At 46.2% G+C, this 14,293-nt stretch overlaps 2 protein-coding genes across 2 annotated transcripts; both read right to left on the bottom strand.

Moving 5' to 3' along the window:
* Nucleotides 1–65: 65 nt before the first annotated feature.
* podxl (podocalyxin-like) lies at nucleotides 66–2,301 on the bottom strand. The gene is made up of 3 exons (XM_018747129.2): nucleotides 2,297–2,301; nucleotides 1,421–1,658; nucleotides 66–1,135 (listed from the first exon to the last, which is right to left on the bottom strand). The coding sequence occupies exons 1-3, from the start codon at nucleotides 2,299–2,301 to the stop codon at nucleotides 941–943; spliced, it is 438 nt and encodes a 145-aa protein (XP_018602645.2). The 3' UTR covers nucleotides 66–940.
* Nucleotides 1,583–10,379, bottom strand: LOC108931466 (mucin-2-like). Its single transcript, XM_018747222.2, has 6 exons — nucleotides 9,979–10,379; nucleotides 6,548–6,622; nucleotides 6,269–6,463; nucleotides 5,343–5,629; nucleotides 4,212–4,311; nucleotides 1,583–2,579 (listed from the first exon to the last, which is right to left on the bottom strand). The coding sequence occupies exons 1-6, from the start codon at nucleotides 10,010–10,012 to the stop codon at nucleotides 2,437–2,439; spliced, it is 834 nt and encodes a 277-aa protein (XP_018602738.2). The 5' UTR covers nucleotides 10,013–10,379; the 3' UTR covers nucleotides 1,583–2,436.
* Nucleotides 10,380–14,293: the final 3,914 nt, after the last annotated feature.

Consider the following 14,293-nt stretch of genomic DNA (forward strand, 5'->3'; position numbering starts at 1 on the left):
TATTTAGCCATTTATACAGCTGGGTAATTTTACTGGAGCAATTTAGGGTAAGTACTTTGCTCAAGGGTACTACAGCTGGAGGTGGGACTCAAACCTGTGACCTTTCAGTCCAAAGACAGCAGCTCTAACTGCGACACTAGCAGGTGATCCCCTGTATTGACCTGAGCTGTCAACCAGTGAAACAACTTGCTTGTCAGGCCTGTACAGTGTTTCACAAGTCATGATCAGAAGAAAAGTGCTTGTGGTATAACAATGAAAATGAGTATCATGTTTTTTAAACTTAAAAAAAGGTACGGAAGCTGTAGTAGGTACATTATAACTAATTACTGTAACCAAATAACCACATTTATTCAACTGGTGTCATGTGACAATCATAATGCTTATAAATTAACAGGGAAATGTTAAAGTGGTACTAGTTCACGTACCTTAAAAAAATTACATTTTGAAGAAATAACACAGGAAAACTTACTACTAGTTTAACATTTACTTGTATCTGCAGCTGATCTCAAATCCCTCACGTAAAGGGAACATATCCCATCCTAGTCCACTCCAGAGTCCCTTTTCTGTTTGCTCTCTGGTGTCACACCCCCTACAGACCCCTTGCAGGTATAGGGGCTGCTAAGGCACAGTACCGTTAAACCCCGATCTCATTGACCACTCCGTTTCTGGATTTCTTTGCTCGAGAGAGGGCGGCAAGATGAAGAGCGACATGAATCCGTGTGCTCCATCCCCATTTGTGTGGTTTTAAGGCTTGTTATAATTAATCTGCAGCTTTCTTTATAGAAGAAAACCGTAAGACTGTGAACTTTTTGTGATTATTACTTTTGAACTGAATGACAGACGATCATATAATTATTTTCAAATGGTCTATGAATGCCACAGGACATGAGAAATTGTTTTAAATGAAGTTACCACGGAGATCCCTGCACTGTTTCCGTGGCTACAGATGAGTATCCTCCTCATCGGGCAAGTCGTCCTTGATGAGGTTGTCAAATGGCACAATCCAGCTGTCATTGAACTCCCCGTTCAGGACCATCTTCTTCTCCTGCATTTCCGGCTGCACCTCCATCACCTCCAGTGTGGGGTTGTCGTGGTAACCATTCTCTGTCGTGTGCAGCTCTTCTGTTAGGTGTTGCTGTGACAACCCAGGAGAAGAGAGACTATGAATGGTATGCTACTGGGGGGAGAAGACACTGACCATGAAGCCAAATTGTCCAGTTAGTGAACTAAAAGTGGTATGGTTCAGCAGGTTTAATTCCTGTAGGAATTAGAACAAGTCCATAAAGCATGAGCAGCTGAGAGTGTATACATCGGGATGTTTGTCTGCACTTTTCATTGTGCCTGTCCAGGGTAACGTGATTAATGGTTGGGTGACTATACCTGCGTGTACCTTACCATGAGTCTGCACAAGCACAATTACCTGATTCTTCCTCTTGCACTGCCGGTGGCAGACAGTCCAGGAGATGATGCCAATGATTATGATCAGCAAGGCAATGCTTGAGGCCAGAATAGTGACCAGGTAGGTGTTTGGGGAAGGGGTGGAGGTGGGGGAGGGGGAAGGGGAAGGGGAAGGGGAGGGGGAGGGGGAAGGGGAAAGGGAGGGAGAGGGAGGTGGAGATGAACCCTGTAAATGTATACACAACAGCCACTTTTTATTACTGTTTTACAACAGTTGCCACTGACATCTACATGAAGTACTTGCTTTTACATGCAAATGTAACTGGTATTCCCCACATCTGCACGGCAATGATAATATAATTCGTGTCAGTTCATGCCATAAACACATCAATAGGAATCATTGTTTTAACGACAAAATGCTGAAGTGGTGCAATTCAGGCTTTGTCCTTGTGCTCGTTCCCTCGGCGCCCTTTTTTTCAACTCACACAAAAGAAACAAAGTGCTGCTTTCGTGGTAGAATTTGTTTAATAAAAAAATCCGTCAAAGTAGATTTCGGAACGAGTTGACAACTTGGAACGCATACAGGTGCAGTTAAATGAAACAGAAGTTAAACATGTAGAACTGACATCTTCCTTTTTCTCTACATTAGAGAACACCTGCACTCATGTTCCTGAACCACTTGTCCTGGTCAGGGTCATGGTGGTCCAGAACCTCACCTGGAATCAATGAGCACAAGGCTGAGGGGTGTACCCTGGATGGATGCCAGTTCTTTGGAGGATAACCACACACACACACACACACACACACACACACACACACACACACACACACACACACACACACAATCACCTATCTGTTCACACACTACAGGTAATTTAGAGTGGCCAGTACACCTGACTGCATGTCTTTGGAGTGTGGGAAGAAACCAGAGCACATGGAGAAAACCCATACAGACACAGGGAGAACATGCAAACTCCATGCAGGGTGAGCTCGCTTTGAACCTACACCCCAGGCACTGTAAAACAGCAGCACTACCTACTACACCACCATTGTGCTTAAGTGGAGATATAATATAAATGTATATCCTGAAGTAATACATGCAGGCTGCATGCATGTATTGTATTTTAATGCAGGCCATACCTGAAAGCCTATCCGGCACTTTTCCCAAACATCATGTGTGACTGTAAGGAAAGAAAAGGAATATTAATTTAGCTTTAAAGAACATGCACTCAAGTTAGGAATGAATCAAGCCAAGACTTGATCAACCACTACACCCCAACCAGACTGCTTCACTCGTCTACTTCTGCTCGCTAGATGGTCCCGTGCACAAAAAGTAAAGCACGGAGGTTCTCGGTTCTGGCTCCGTTGTGGTGGAATGACCTCCCCCTCTTACTCAGAACTGCTGAAACTCTTGTCTACATTCAAGAAGGGTCTGAAAACTCACTTCGCCCAAGATCTCTCCAGCTCATGTATGGTGTAAATGTTCTTGAACTGTAACTTTATGATCATCCCCAGATAAGCCTTTGCATATCTGCTACTCCTGTATTGTATGTAAATGTTTCGTACCTTTTAATTTAAAAAAAAAAAAATGTAGGAAGGTGATCAGGAACTGGAGGGGTGCGGTGGCGCAGTGGGTTGGACCAGGTCCTGCTCTCCGGTAGGTCTGGGGTTCGAGCCCTGCTTGGGGTGCCTTGCGACAGACTGACATCCCGTCCTGGGTGTGTCCCCTCCCCCTCCAGCCTTCTGCCCTGTGTTGCCAGGTTAGGCTCTGGCTCCCCGCGACCCCAAATGGGACAAGCGGTTCAGAAAATGTGTGTGATCAGGAATCGTCTATTCTGAGTTTTTATGCACATAGTCGTGCGATGAACATCTGTGCATCAAGTGGAAACAAACTAGGTTTACTTCAGAATCACGTATGCACTATGTCTCTTTCTCCTAATGTAATGCACAAGTTTGTATTTTCTCTGAGATTTACATCACTTTTGGAGAAAAGCGTCTGCTAAATGAATACATGTAAATGTAAAAGGGTCTATTAAGGTAAATAAGGCTGCAGGTATTGAAGGAACTGAACTATGTTCGTCTAGTGCTAAAATCCACAGCCTTTGTTATCCGAGGAAATCTGACCTTCACCCAAGACTAATCTAATAACCTTTTAACAATGATTATGGCAACAAATACTTTGCAGCAGATATTATAGTAGTTGGACTTTTGACAAAAGTCCCCACTGCAGTCAAACTAGGACTCCAGCTCTTGAATCTTTCAGTTTTTTCATATTAAATATATATAGATGAGGAAAGTGTAAACCTCCGTGTCTAGGTCACTTAAAAACACATTATATAAACTGTAATTAGAAATGAAAGAGAACATTGGTGGTTTTTTTAGCTCAAGTTGTTGATCCAGGGGGTGCGGTGGCGCAGTGGGTTGAACCACAGTCCTGCTCTCCAGTGGGTCTGGGGTTCAAGTCCCGCTTGGGGTGCCTTGCGACGGACTGGCGTCCCGTGCTGGGTGTGTCCCCTCCCCCTCCAGCCTTACGCTCTGTGTTACCGGGTAGGCTCCGGTTCCCCGTGACCCCGTATGGGACAAGCGGTTCTGAAAATGTGTGTGTGTTGTTGATCCAGGTGTTCGCTGAGCTTGGCATTTAGATTGCAAATGTTTCATCACCAGTCGAAGTGACATCATATCACCTTGACTGGTGATGAAATGTTTGCAATGTAAATGCCAAGCTCGACGGACATCTGGATAAACTAATCAACATATTTTTATTACTTGTATATGCACATGTTTATTTATATACAGTACTTAACTGAACCTACCTTTAAGTATAATTTTTCTCTTTTTTTCTGTTGTACAATTGATGATCTTGTGCCCAGCCCCTGAGTTTATCTCCAGATTCACACACTCCAGTTCTTCCTCCTGGCCAGACGCATTTCAAAAGTGAGCACTGGTCAGCTAGTTGGCTTGTCAAACAGTTTTCAGCGATTACCAGAAACACGGTCCAGACACTAGCCAAAAATTACACAGTAAATCTGAAATATGTGTGAACTCTGATGTTCAGCACTCATGAATGTCACACAAAACACACTGGGCTCGATGATCCACAGAAGAGGTCAGAGGAAAACTTCCGAAGCAGACAGAAGTGCAAGTGATTCCTGCAGAACTGATAAAAGCAGAGTTTTTTTCCCACTAGTGTGGGAACGGAAAGAACATTGAGGCTACAGCAACATTTCCACTGCTACAAAGGCAAATTTTTTCCTCCAATTACTCTGGGACCCTTTTTTCAAACTGCGATGTGCATTTTCCTCTACGGATTTTGGAAGCTCAAACAACAAAGAGCAAGTTCTTCATGGACAGGAAGGCTCAACTGTATGGTGACCTGGGCGTGATGCCGCTGCACCAGGGTTTCATTGTTAGCTCAAGTCTTTGGACTCTTCCTTCCCTACAGTCCCTGCAGTGTGCTGACCCACACATTCGTTTAGCTTTTCTGGGAGCGCAAAAAGGGGGTGTGGTGGCACAGTGACGCAGTGGGTTGGACTGGGTCCTCCTCTCTGGTGGGTCTGGGGTTCAAGTCCCACTTGGGGTGCCTTGCGGCAGACTGGCGTCCCGTCCTGGGTGTGTCCCCTCCCCCTCCGGCCTTACGCCCTGTGTTGCCGGGTAGGCTCCGGCTCCCCGCGACCCCGTATGGGGCAAGCGGTTCAGAAAGTGTGTGTGTGTGTGTGTGTGGGAGTGCAAAAGTAAACTGCTTCAAGGAATAAATGTTTTTTGCAGAAAAGAGAAGAAAAATTCTATTTTGACATATAATGATTTTCTGGTGTCAAGACTTGACATTTTAAATTGCTTTTGGTAAAAGTTTGAGCCAACAGAGTAAATCATTATGGAGGTTAACCACTGGTACTGGTATGGTAAATGGAATAAAATGGGGGCTTGTTTCCTTTTTTGTCTCTTACTTTTTCAGCGGTGGTTGGCTGTATATGTGGAAGGTTATCATTAGCAGTGATGTCCGGATGATTTTTTGTAGTAGAGACTGAAGTCCATGACAATACTGATGATGTGGTCAGTAGAGTCGATGTAAGTGGCTGACGGGTGGAACCTGTACGGTCAACTTGACTGATGGTACTGATGATACTGGGGGATGCCCTGCTCGCGGTCTCTTGCTGCAGTGTTGTAAACACTTTTGGCACAGAAGTAAAGATAAGAGTGGTCGCTGGACTTCCATCAGTTGTCTGCACAGTTTCTGAAATGAAACGAGTCATGGAACAACACATACAGTACATTATTCATTTGTGAGTTTATTTTATTTTAAATCTAATTTTTTAATAATATTAATTTAAATGTTTAAAATTTAGTGGGGGTGTGGTGGCGCAGTGGGTTGGACTGCAGTCCTGCTCTCTGGTGGGTCTGGGGTTTGAGTCCTGCTTGAGGTGCCTTGTGACAGACTGGTGTCCTGTCCTGGGTGTGTCCTCTCCCCCTCTGGCCTTATGCCCTGGGTAGGCTCTGGTTCCCTGCAACCCCGTATGGGACAAGTGGTTCTGAAAGTGTGTGTGTGTGCGTGTGTGTGTGTGTGTGTGTGTGTGTGTGCCTGCTCTCTGGTGGGTCTGGGGTTTGAATCCCACTTGGGGTGCATTCTAACAAACTGGTATCCCATCCTGCGTGTCCCCACCCCCTCTAGCCTTGCACCCTATGCTGCTGGGTTAGGCTCCAGTTTGCTGCAACCCCCCTCAGGACAAGTGGTTTGTGTTATTTTAAATGCGTTTTCCCGTGGTCCCGTCACCTATTGTGTCAGACTTGCACTCTGTCATGAAAATGTATTTACCGAACTCCTCCAGGACTAGTGAAACCACAAGTAATAAGGTAGACAGGTTCATGCCCTCACCTAAGGCTGGATGACTGTCAGTTATGCTCTTTCCTTTGTCAGTTTGTGTTGCAGTGGAATCTGAAACAGTCGTTGCAGTTGTGGTGGCCCTTGAAACATTTATACTAATGTTTTTAATAGCAGCCGTTGTTGGAGAAGTTTTCTGCCAAGATGTAACGTTGCTCAAAGGCTTAGTGGTAACTGCTTGCACGGAGGCTGCGGACATAAAAAAGTAGCAACATGTGAGTGATGTGCTCCTTCAGGTCTACTGGAAAGCCCAAGTGAAGGTGCTGTTCTTACCTGTGGAGTTTGTATTTGAGGGACTAGGTGAGCTGTCCTTTGTTACATCAGAGGTGACGTATTGGTTAAGGAACCCTGGAAAAAAGAAGACAACCAAATGAATCTGGACCTACCTATACAGCTCCACTTATAACCTTTGGGTGCAGCCGTTACTCAGGGGGGTCAGCTCTAAGCAGCTGTACTCTTCATGCAAACTGTGCTAAAACTGCAGGGAAATACTAGTCCAAAAGGACAGCGAACTACTTGCATGACTGTTGTTCATCATGCAACTGCATTGGCCGAATTTCAGTGAGGCTTTACTTTAATTTTGTTTTAATAATATGCTGCCAGTGCACAAGTCCACTGAGGTGGCCTTTCATTAGCCTCACCGTCATGATGCTGCAGGTACCAAAGCACGATGCGCCTGCATGTTGGGCCATCTGTAAACACCAACTTCCTCAAGCATCTCTGAAGACAGTGGCACTCGCCCTATTTTTAGTGAGCAGGATGCTTCACACGGTGACCTGGGAAATGGCACACCCACAGCTGAAGTCTGGATCTACTCCGTATGAACAATACTGGCCAGCCACACCCCACCCCTCCACTGACACCCACACCCCAGAGCCTGAGAATGTTTATACCAAAGTCCATTGTCACCGCACACACACGTACGCACACACACAGACACAGGACTCAGAAGAGGAAGCTCTGAGAATCTAACCCATACCATCAGACGGCCACCATCAGAGCAGCTTCACCGGTGTCAGGATGTGCAGATCCCCTACTGGGACTGGCAAGGCCACGTCACCATGGCTCCCAACACACAGGTCTGACACACACTCCCTATCTCTCAAACCAAGGGGGGGTGGGGGTGGCTGTTGACTTGCTCTTTTTTAAATACCTATTTTAATGACACAATGGGAGGTGCAGTAGCACAGCGAATTTGGCCAGGGCCTGCTCTCCGGTGGGTCTGGGGTTCAAGTCCCACTTGGGGTGCCTTGTGAAGGACTGGCGTCCCGTCCTGGGTGTGTCCCTTCCCCCTCCAGCCTTGTGCCATATGTTGCCGGGTTAGGCTCCAGCTTGCCGCGACCCTGCTTGGGACAAGCGGCTTCAGGCAGTGTGTGTGTGCGCACGCGCACACATGTGCATGTTTTAATGACCATAAAATAGCAAGAGGTTAATGGTGACTGAATGGAGCTTGGTACCACTGCTCACAAACATCCACATGCACAACACACACACATTTTCAGAACCGCTTGTCCCATATGGGGTCACGGGGAACCGGAGCCTACCCGGTAACACAGGGCGATCTGAAATATACTTCTTGTTGTAAACATCTTTGACGGCGACACACATTTCCTGTTGTCTGCAGTAACTGGAGCTCTGACTATGATTCTTGCTGCTGTTTTAATTTTTACCCAGAAAACCTTTTTATCGCAGTATCTTTTGGAAAAAAGGAGTTATATATACAACAGGGAACTCAGTTACCATTGCAGCAGGTAGTGCACTGAATTCACAGGTTAAACAGGGTAAACATTTTTGACATCGTCCCTTGGATTCCGCAGTGGCACAGCCTTAACCCATGGACTACAAACACTGAACTTTTTGTTTATCAGCAGGAGAAATACCTCCCCCGCCTCCCTTCTGCAGTGTATCACAGACACATACCCCCCCACCATACTCAGGGTTTTTAGAAACATACCGTTTGCACATCTGTGGGGGTCCCCCAGCAACCCTGTGTTTCACACACGTACAGCTGAACCACAGTGTTACTGAAACCACACCCTAGCGAATCAGTGTTACTGAAACACACCACAATGAACCGCTATGAAACTGAAACTGAACCACAATCAAGCACTGAACACCTGGCAGTAGAGCCTGCACACATGGTCCGACGAATCCCTGTCGAACCCCTGCTTGATCCATAAATCCCATTACAGTTTTTTCTCAGTTCTGTGAAAGGTGAAGCTGTTGAAGCACTGGTTGAAGGACCACCCCGCACTCCCCGAGTGTGTTCTCAAACATGGGGTCAGTGAGAAACACAGAGGATGGGTGTTGGCCTGGTCTCTTCAGAGAAAGAAAAGATGACACCCCTGCCCCCCCAATGGGGACAAATTTGTTAAGGAAAAACTTTTATTTCTATTCTAACTTTTATTTCTCAAGGGCAGCTGGTAGCATTGTGGTTATAGTTGCTGTCTGTGGACTCAAAGGTCAATGTTTGAATCTCACCTCTGGCTGTAGTACCCTTCAGCACCATACACACACACTTGCTGAAACTGCTTGTCCCAAGCGGGGGTTACAGCAAGCCAGAGCCTAACCCAGCAATACAGGGCATAAGGCTGGAGGGGGAGGGGACACACCCAGGACAGGACACCAGTCTGTCACAAGGCACCCCAAGCAGGACTCAAACCCCAGACCCACCAGAGTGCAAGACCCAGCCAAGCCCACTGTGCCACTGCTTGAGCAGTATACCACCCCTAAATTACTCCAGTTAAACTATCTGGCTGTATATATGAGTAAATAATTGTAAGTTGCTTTGGAGAAAAGTGTCACCTAAATATATTGTCCTTGTAGATTCACTTCAAAATTCATGAAATAGTGGAGATCTGGAGGAGACGTTCTAGCATCTCACTGGACACCAGAGAGCAGAGACGTGGGATAGGACCTGAACACCTGCTAAGTTTATTCTCCCATATAATTACCAGTGTGTGTGTTGTAAAAAATAAATATTATACTGCGATGTTATATTATTTCTGTATCTGCAGGGGGTTAGAGAAGTCAGCACGCGGCAATATAGAAACCCTACAGTTTTTCTTTTTTTTTAATTTCCAAAGTGTGGAGTGGCAGGTGCTGCGCGCATTTAATGAAAGAAAAACAGCGCTCCTCGGAGTCACTGAGCCGGCGTGGACGCGCAGCATCTCCAGCGCTTTAATGAGCGGGGCGTGGGGGGGGAGCGGCTCTGCCATTGTCACTATCTAGAGCGTCTCGGCGGCTCCGTGACATCGAGCGGGGAGATCGCGAACGCGCTTCCCCGCGCAGCCCTGCGAACCTCAGTCTCACGTGGCGCGCGGACCTCGCAGCCGAGTTCACTTGCCCGAAAGGCGCTGAGGAAACGAAATACTAACTTCTCAATACCGATAAAGAGGATGTGAAAAACAGCACCCTGTTTTACTGCGATACATAACATCGATCCGCAGCGCACATCTCAGCTTTGATACGTATTCAGTACCTCGCTCCTGTCCTGTCAAGTTAAAACGCATGCTACAGCACAACCTGTTCATGAGCTCGTTCCAGAATAACAACGTACATACTGTAAATATGACAAAAAGTAAAGAATACGGCAAAAAAATAATGGTGTAAATGTTCATTTGAAGAACGTTAATTCTCATTCGAGGTGATTTGCTCCTCCTCGCAAAGTTTGAGCTCCTAAACACAGGACAGAGACGACTCACCGAACAAGAAGAGTAGAGCCCAAAGGAGCTTCATTTTCGGCTGTTTTCCTGCTTCTCTGCGGTTCGGCGGTGCGGTTCGGTCCGAGGTGCGCGGCGCGAGAGCACACCCTCCTCAGGCTCAGATGCTCCGGTCTCCTTCGCCCAGCATGAGCGCCAAACGTCGACGATTTCGCGGCGATGTCGCTGTCTTTGCTCAAAGCCAGGAATGCCTTTGTTCGCCCCCTCAGCTTTTTTGCCTCCCTCGCGCCACACAAGTCTCGGCGGCTTGTTCTGCGCGTTTCCCAGCCAGGCTCCCCTGAGCTGCTCCTCCGCTGTCCAGCTATTCGCAGGTCTGCAGGTCCGCAGGTCCGCAGGCGCTTATCATGCCGAAACAGACGGGCCTATGGCGAGTGCGGGGTGGACTCTTTTAATCCCACAACAATACAGACAAAGCGAGGCGCCCCCCCGTCATCCCCCCCCATCGCCACCCCCCACTGTATAGCTGTAGCTGCCCTTCAGACCCGCTCCTTGTGACACAGGCAGTTGACAACATCCCAAAGCACTTTAAAAGCACTCCTCAATTTCCATGCAAAAGCATCCTCTTTAAAACGAAGCTGAGAGCTAAAGAAACGCTGCAAGATCCACGGAATCCAGCGTGGTGTCCAAGGTGACCAGTGTCTGTTGCAGTGCCAGGTCCCTGGGAAAAGGCCCGCTGAAACCCAGCTGTTTCACATGTCTACGCTGCGGATTTGGCCAGAAAATGTGGCCACGTGTGCTGGTTTGTGTACCGAGGACAAAAACTGAATTTGAGGAGGTGACCAGTTTTTTTTTCTTTCCTTAATTTTTGTTTTTTTTTTTCTTGTTGAGGGATTACAAAACAAACTTTCTTCTTCTCCAAACCAATTTCTTGTCTCACTTACTGCCCATTCCAAAACCTGTTTGCATGCATATGAATATATGACTGTGCTTCTGCCTGCACTTTTTAATGTATTAATGTTCATGTTGGACCTGGGACTGTCTCTGTGTGCAGGACATGGGCTGGCCTTGCACCCCAAGGTACGCGGTTCTGTCCAGCAGCTGCAGGGAGGAATGCGCTGTTGGTGTAGATGCAGGAGTCAAAGACCCACACGTTCCTCCCAGATTTCACCCTCCATTACCCCCATCGAGATGTTCTGTCACCCCATCGGGATGACGGTGGGTGGGGCAGGGGGTTAATCAGTGTGGTTCATCAGTCTGTATCCCTTGGCAACTGGACCTCCATTTAAGCTCCTGTCACATGGCACACTCAGCATTTGTAATGCACAGCAAAGCCAACTTTCACTCAGTCTAATTTAGAGTTGAGCAGATCCTGTGTGCTCCCATTCCTAGTAAAGTTGAGTCGGAGTTGGCTCTGTTCAATCTCTGATCCACATGGTTGGGTAAGTGTGTTTTCTTATCAGGTAGTTCTCAATGTTTGTTGTAAGGGTCCAAAACAGCTTTACTTCCATTCACTTTAAAGAGTTACCTGGTAGCAACAATACCTGGAAATGTACTCTTTGACCTGCTCCCTTTGGGAATTGCACTGGTCTGACTTCATTGGGTTAGATTTATCAGAGTTTCACAATCATCTCAAGAATCAGATGAACATTTTGGGGGGCAATAATTACATTTTTTTTCATGTGAGATTGCTCTAATTAATGTGAATGTTGTTTTAAAAAGTGGTATTTTTAAAGGAGACACTGTGTAACAGGGGTGTTTCCCGAGAATGACATTATTCATTATTCCATATGTGGATAAAATTCCAACATACACACTGAGTTTGTTATGAATTATTACTATAGGCAAAGAAAAAAGCTTATCTTTTCAAGGAGTGCATATGAATGAAAACCATCCATCCACCCGTACATCCATCCTTCTATGCATCCATCCATCCAATTTCAATAATGGCTTGTCCTGAGGAAGATCACCATGAACCGGAGCCTATACCAGAAGCACTGGATGAAAGACTGAGGGGGGTGGGTACACCCTAGATGAGACACCAGTGCATTACAGATGCATAAAATTGCAATCTGTGTGCATCACATTCCACATCAGATGATGAGAAACGTAAGCCCACTGAGATGATCCAGGTGTCTTCAGGACCCCATGAACTTGCAGGCTCCTTTTACATTTTCTACATCATATCTCTTTGTCCTGAATGTACTGCATAGTAGAAGATTTTCGCTTGAAATATACTACAACTGATTAAGAGCTTAAGAGATACTTTTATCCACAGTAGCATTATTTATGGCAGCATGGTGGCACACTGGGTAACACTGCTGTCTCACATCAAGTTTCAAGTTTATTGTCATAGATAAAAGTACCGTGTACAAGTATCATGAAATTCTTCTTGAATGCTTCTCCACAGACTATGAACAAAAGCAATAGAAATACTGCACAAAACAAAACAATAATGACGACAGTGAGTAATGCTAATAAACAACAATAAATAATGGTAACAATAATAACAATAAATAACAGTAGACAGCCAGAGAACTCATGGGCTATCTGGGTGTAGGTTCAATTCCAGCTCAGTCCATGTGGAATTTACATGTTCTCCTGTATCTGTGTGGGTTTCCTTGTGGTTCTCCAGTCTCCTACCATAGTCCAAAAACATACAGTTAAGGTGAACTGGCTACTCTAGATTGCCTGTGAGGGGTGCAGTGGTGCAGCAGGTTTGGCCTGTGCCTGCTCTCTGGTGGGTCTGGGGTTTGAATCCTGCTTGGGGTGCCTTGTGACAGACTGGTGTCCTGTCCTGGGTCTGTCCCCTCCCCCTCCATCCTTACACCCTGTCACTGGGTTAGGCTCTGGTTCGCCATGACCCTGCTTGGGACGAGTGGCTTCAACAAATGTGTGTGTGGATTGCTTGTAGTGTGTGTATGTGGCTACCCTACAATACACTAGTGTTGCATCCAGGGTGTACCCCCTCAGCCTTGTGCCCATTGAGTCCAGGGTAGGTTCTGGACTGTGGTGACCCTGACTGGGATGAGTAGTTATGGAAAGCAAGTGAGTGAGTGAACATTATTTATTGAAATATTCATGAAAGGAAGGGACTCAAATGTACCATGGTCAGTTGCTTCATGTGAACATAACTGAAATGCTGGTCCTCTCTGTACAGGTTAACAGTGATGGAGGGAGAACTCAGGCAAGGCTGCACCCCTATGTCTCATTGGATTGTCACATGTATGATGTCAGCAGGCGTTGTCCTTCACTCCCTTCCTCCCATCCTGCCTGGAAGGACGTGCTGAGCCAGGCGACAGATTGGCAAACAGGACCTCCACATATAAATATCTCTTTAAAACAACATTTATTATACATCTGTGTTTCTATTTGTATATATTTGTTCATATACATTTTTGTGTGTGGCTGTGTGACTTAATAGGCTGACAGTTTAAAGCCTCTCTTTTTCTGACTGTCTTTTGTCCAAAGAGTCACAAAGATGAATTAGTCGAGTAAACAGGTGTGTGAGTCGACTGAGAAGTGTGTTTAAACTTGCACCCAGTGAACTATGAAAAGAAGCAGGCACTTGCTTCATGCCGTCATTGCTTTTCTTCCTTCAGGTAACTATGTGAATAAACGCTTGATAGCTTTTGACTTAAGTGGTGTACCGTTTTGTGTTATCATTTTGTGCAGAAGTAGCAGTAAATGTTACTGTGCGCGAATAAGTGTCCGTGTGCTTTGTCTTTATGTACGTACTTGAATGCGGGAGGTAGTTAAGGAATGCTCTGCGTAGGCGTTAAACCCTGGAATACTTGACACAACACAGGACAGCGTGCTTCTCGTTATCAGAGGCCCCGTACCAGGCAGAGCCTCCCTCGGTGGGGGCTGGGGATGCTAAGCAATTCAAGCTCCCCACCTCCTCATATGTACTTTGACCCCGCTGACAAAGTCTGTCTTCAGGGTCAGGAATGGCTAGAACATATCTGGACAGGTTCATCCACTGGGGCTGTTTTAAGGAACTTCCCAGTTAATAATGCTTTATGTACTGTCCTGCCATTCTCCACCACCCATCAAAGAAAGCTGCTCAACACCTCTTCCTTCCTAGCTCTGGTCCACCTTTCTCTTCCTCTTCCTCAGCAATGTCTCCAGGATGGAAGATGCCACAGGTCTGTACTAACATTGGAGTGAAGCAGGAGGAGAGATGCAGATATTCAGCGCTATGTCACACATCAGGAAGGAGCCCAGGGTCATGTGGGACACATAACTATGATATGACTTTCGGCACAGAACCTGAAGAGCAGAGACTAAACCTGGAATTCAGACCCAGAAAGCAAAATTGCATTTTTTTGTAGTGTCTGTATGTGTGCGTGTGTTGGTA

This window comes from Scleropages formosus, chromosome 2, assembly GCF_900964775.1.
Source record: "Scleropages formosus chromosome 2, fSclFor1.1, whole genome shotgun sequence".
In the NCBI taxonomy this organism is placed as follows: domain Eukaryota; kingdom Metazoa; phylum Chordata; class Actinopteri; order Osteoglossiformes; family Osteoglossidae; genus Scleropages; species Scleropages formosus.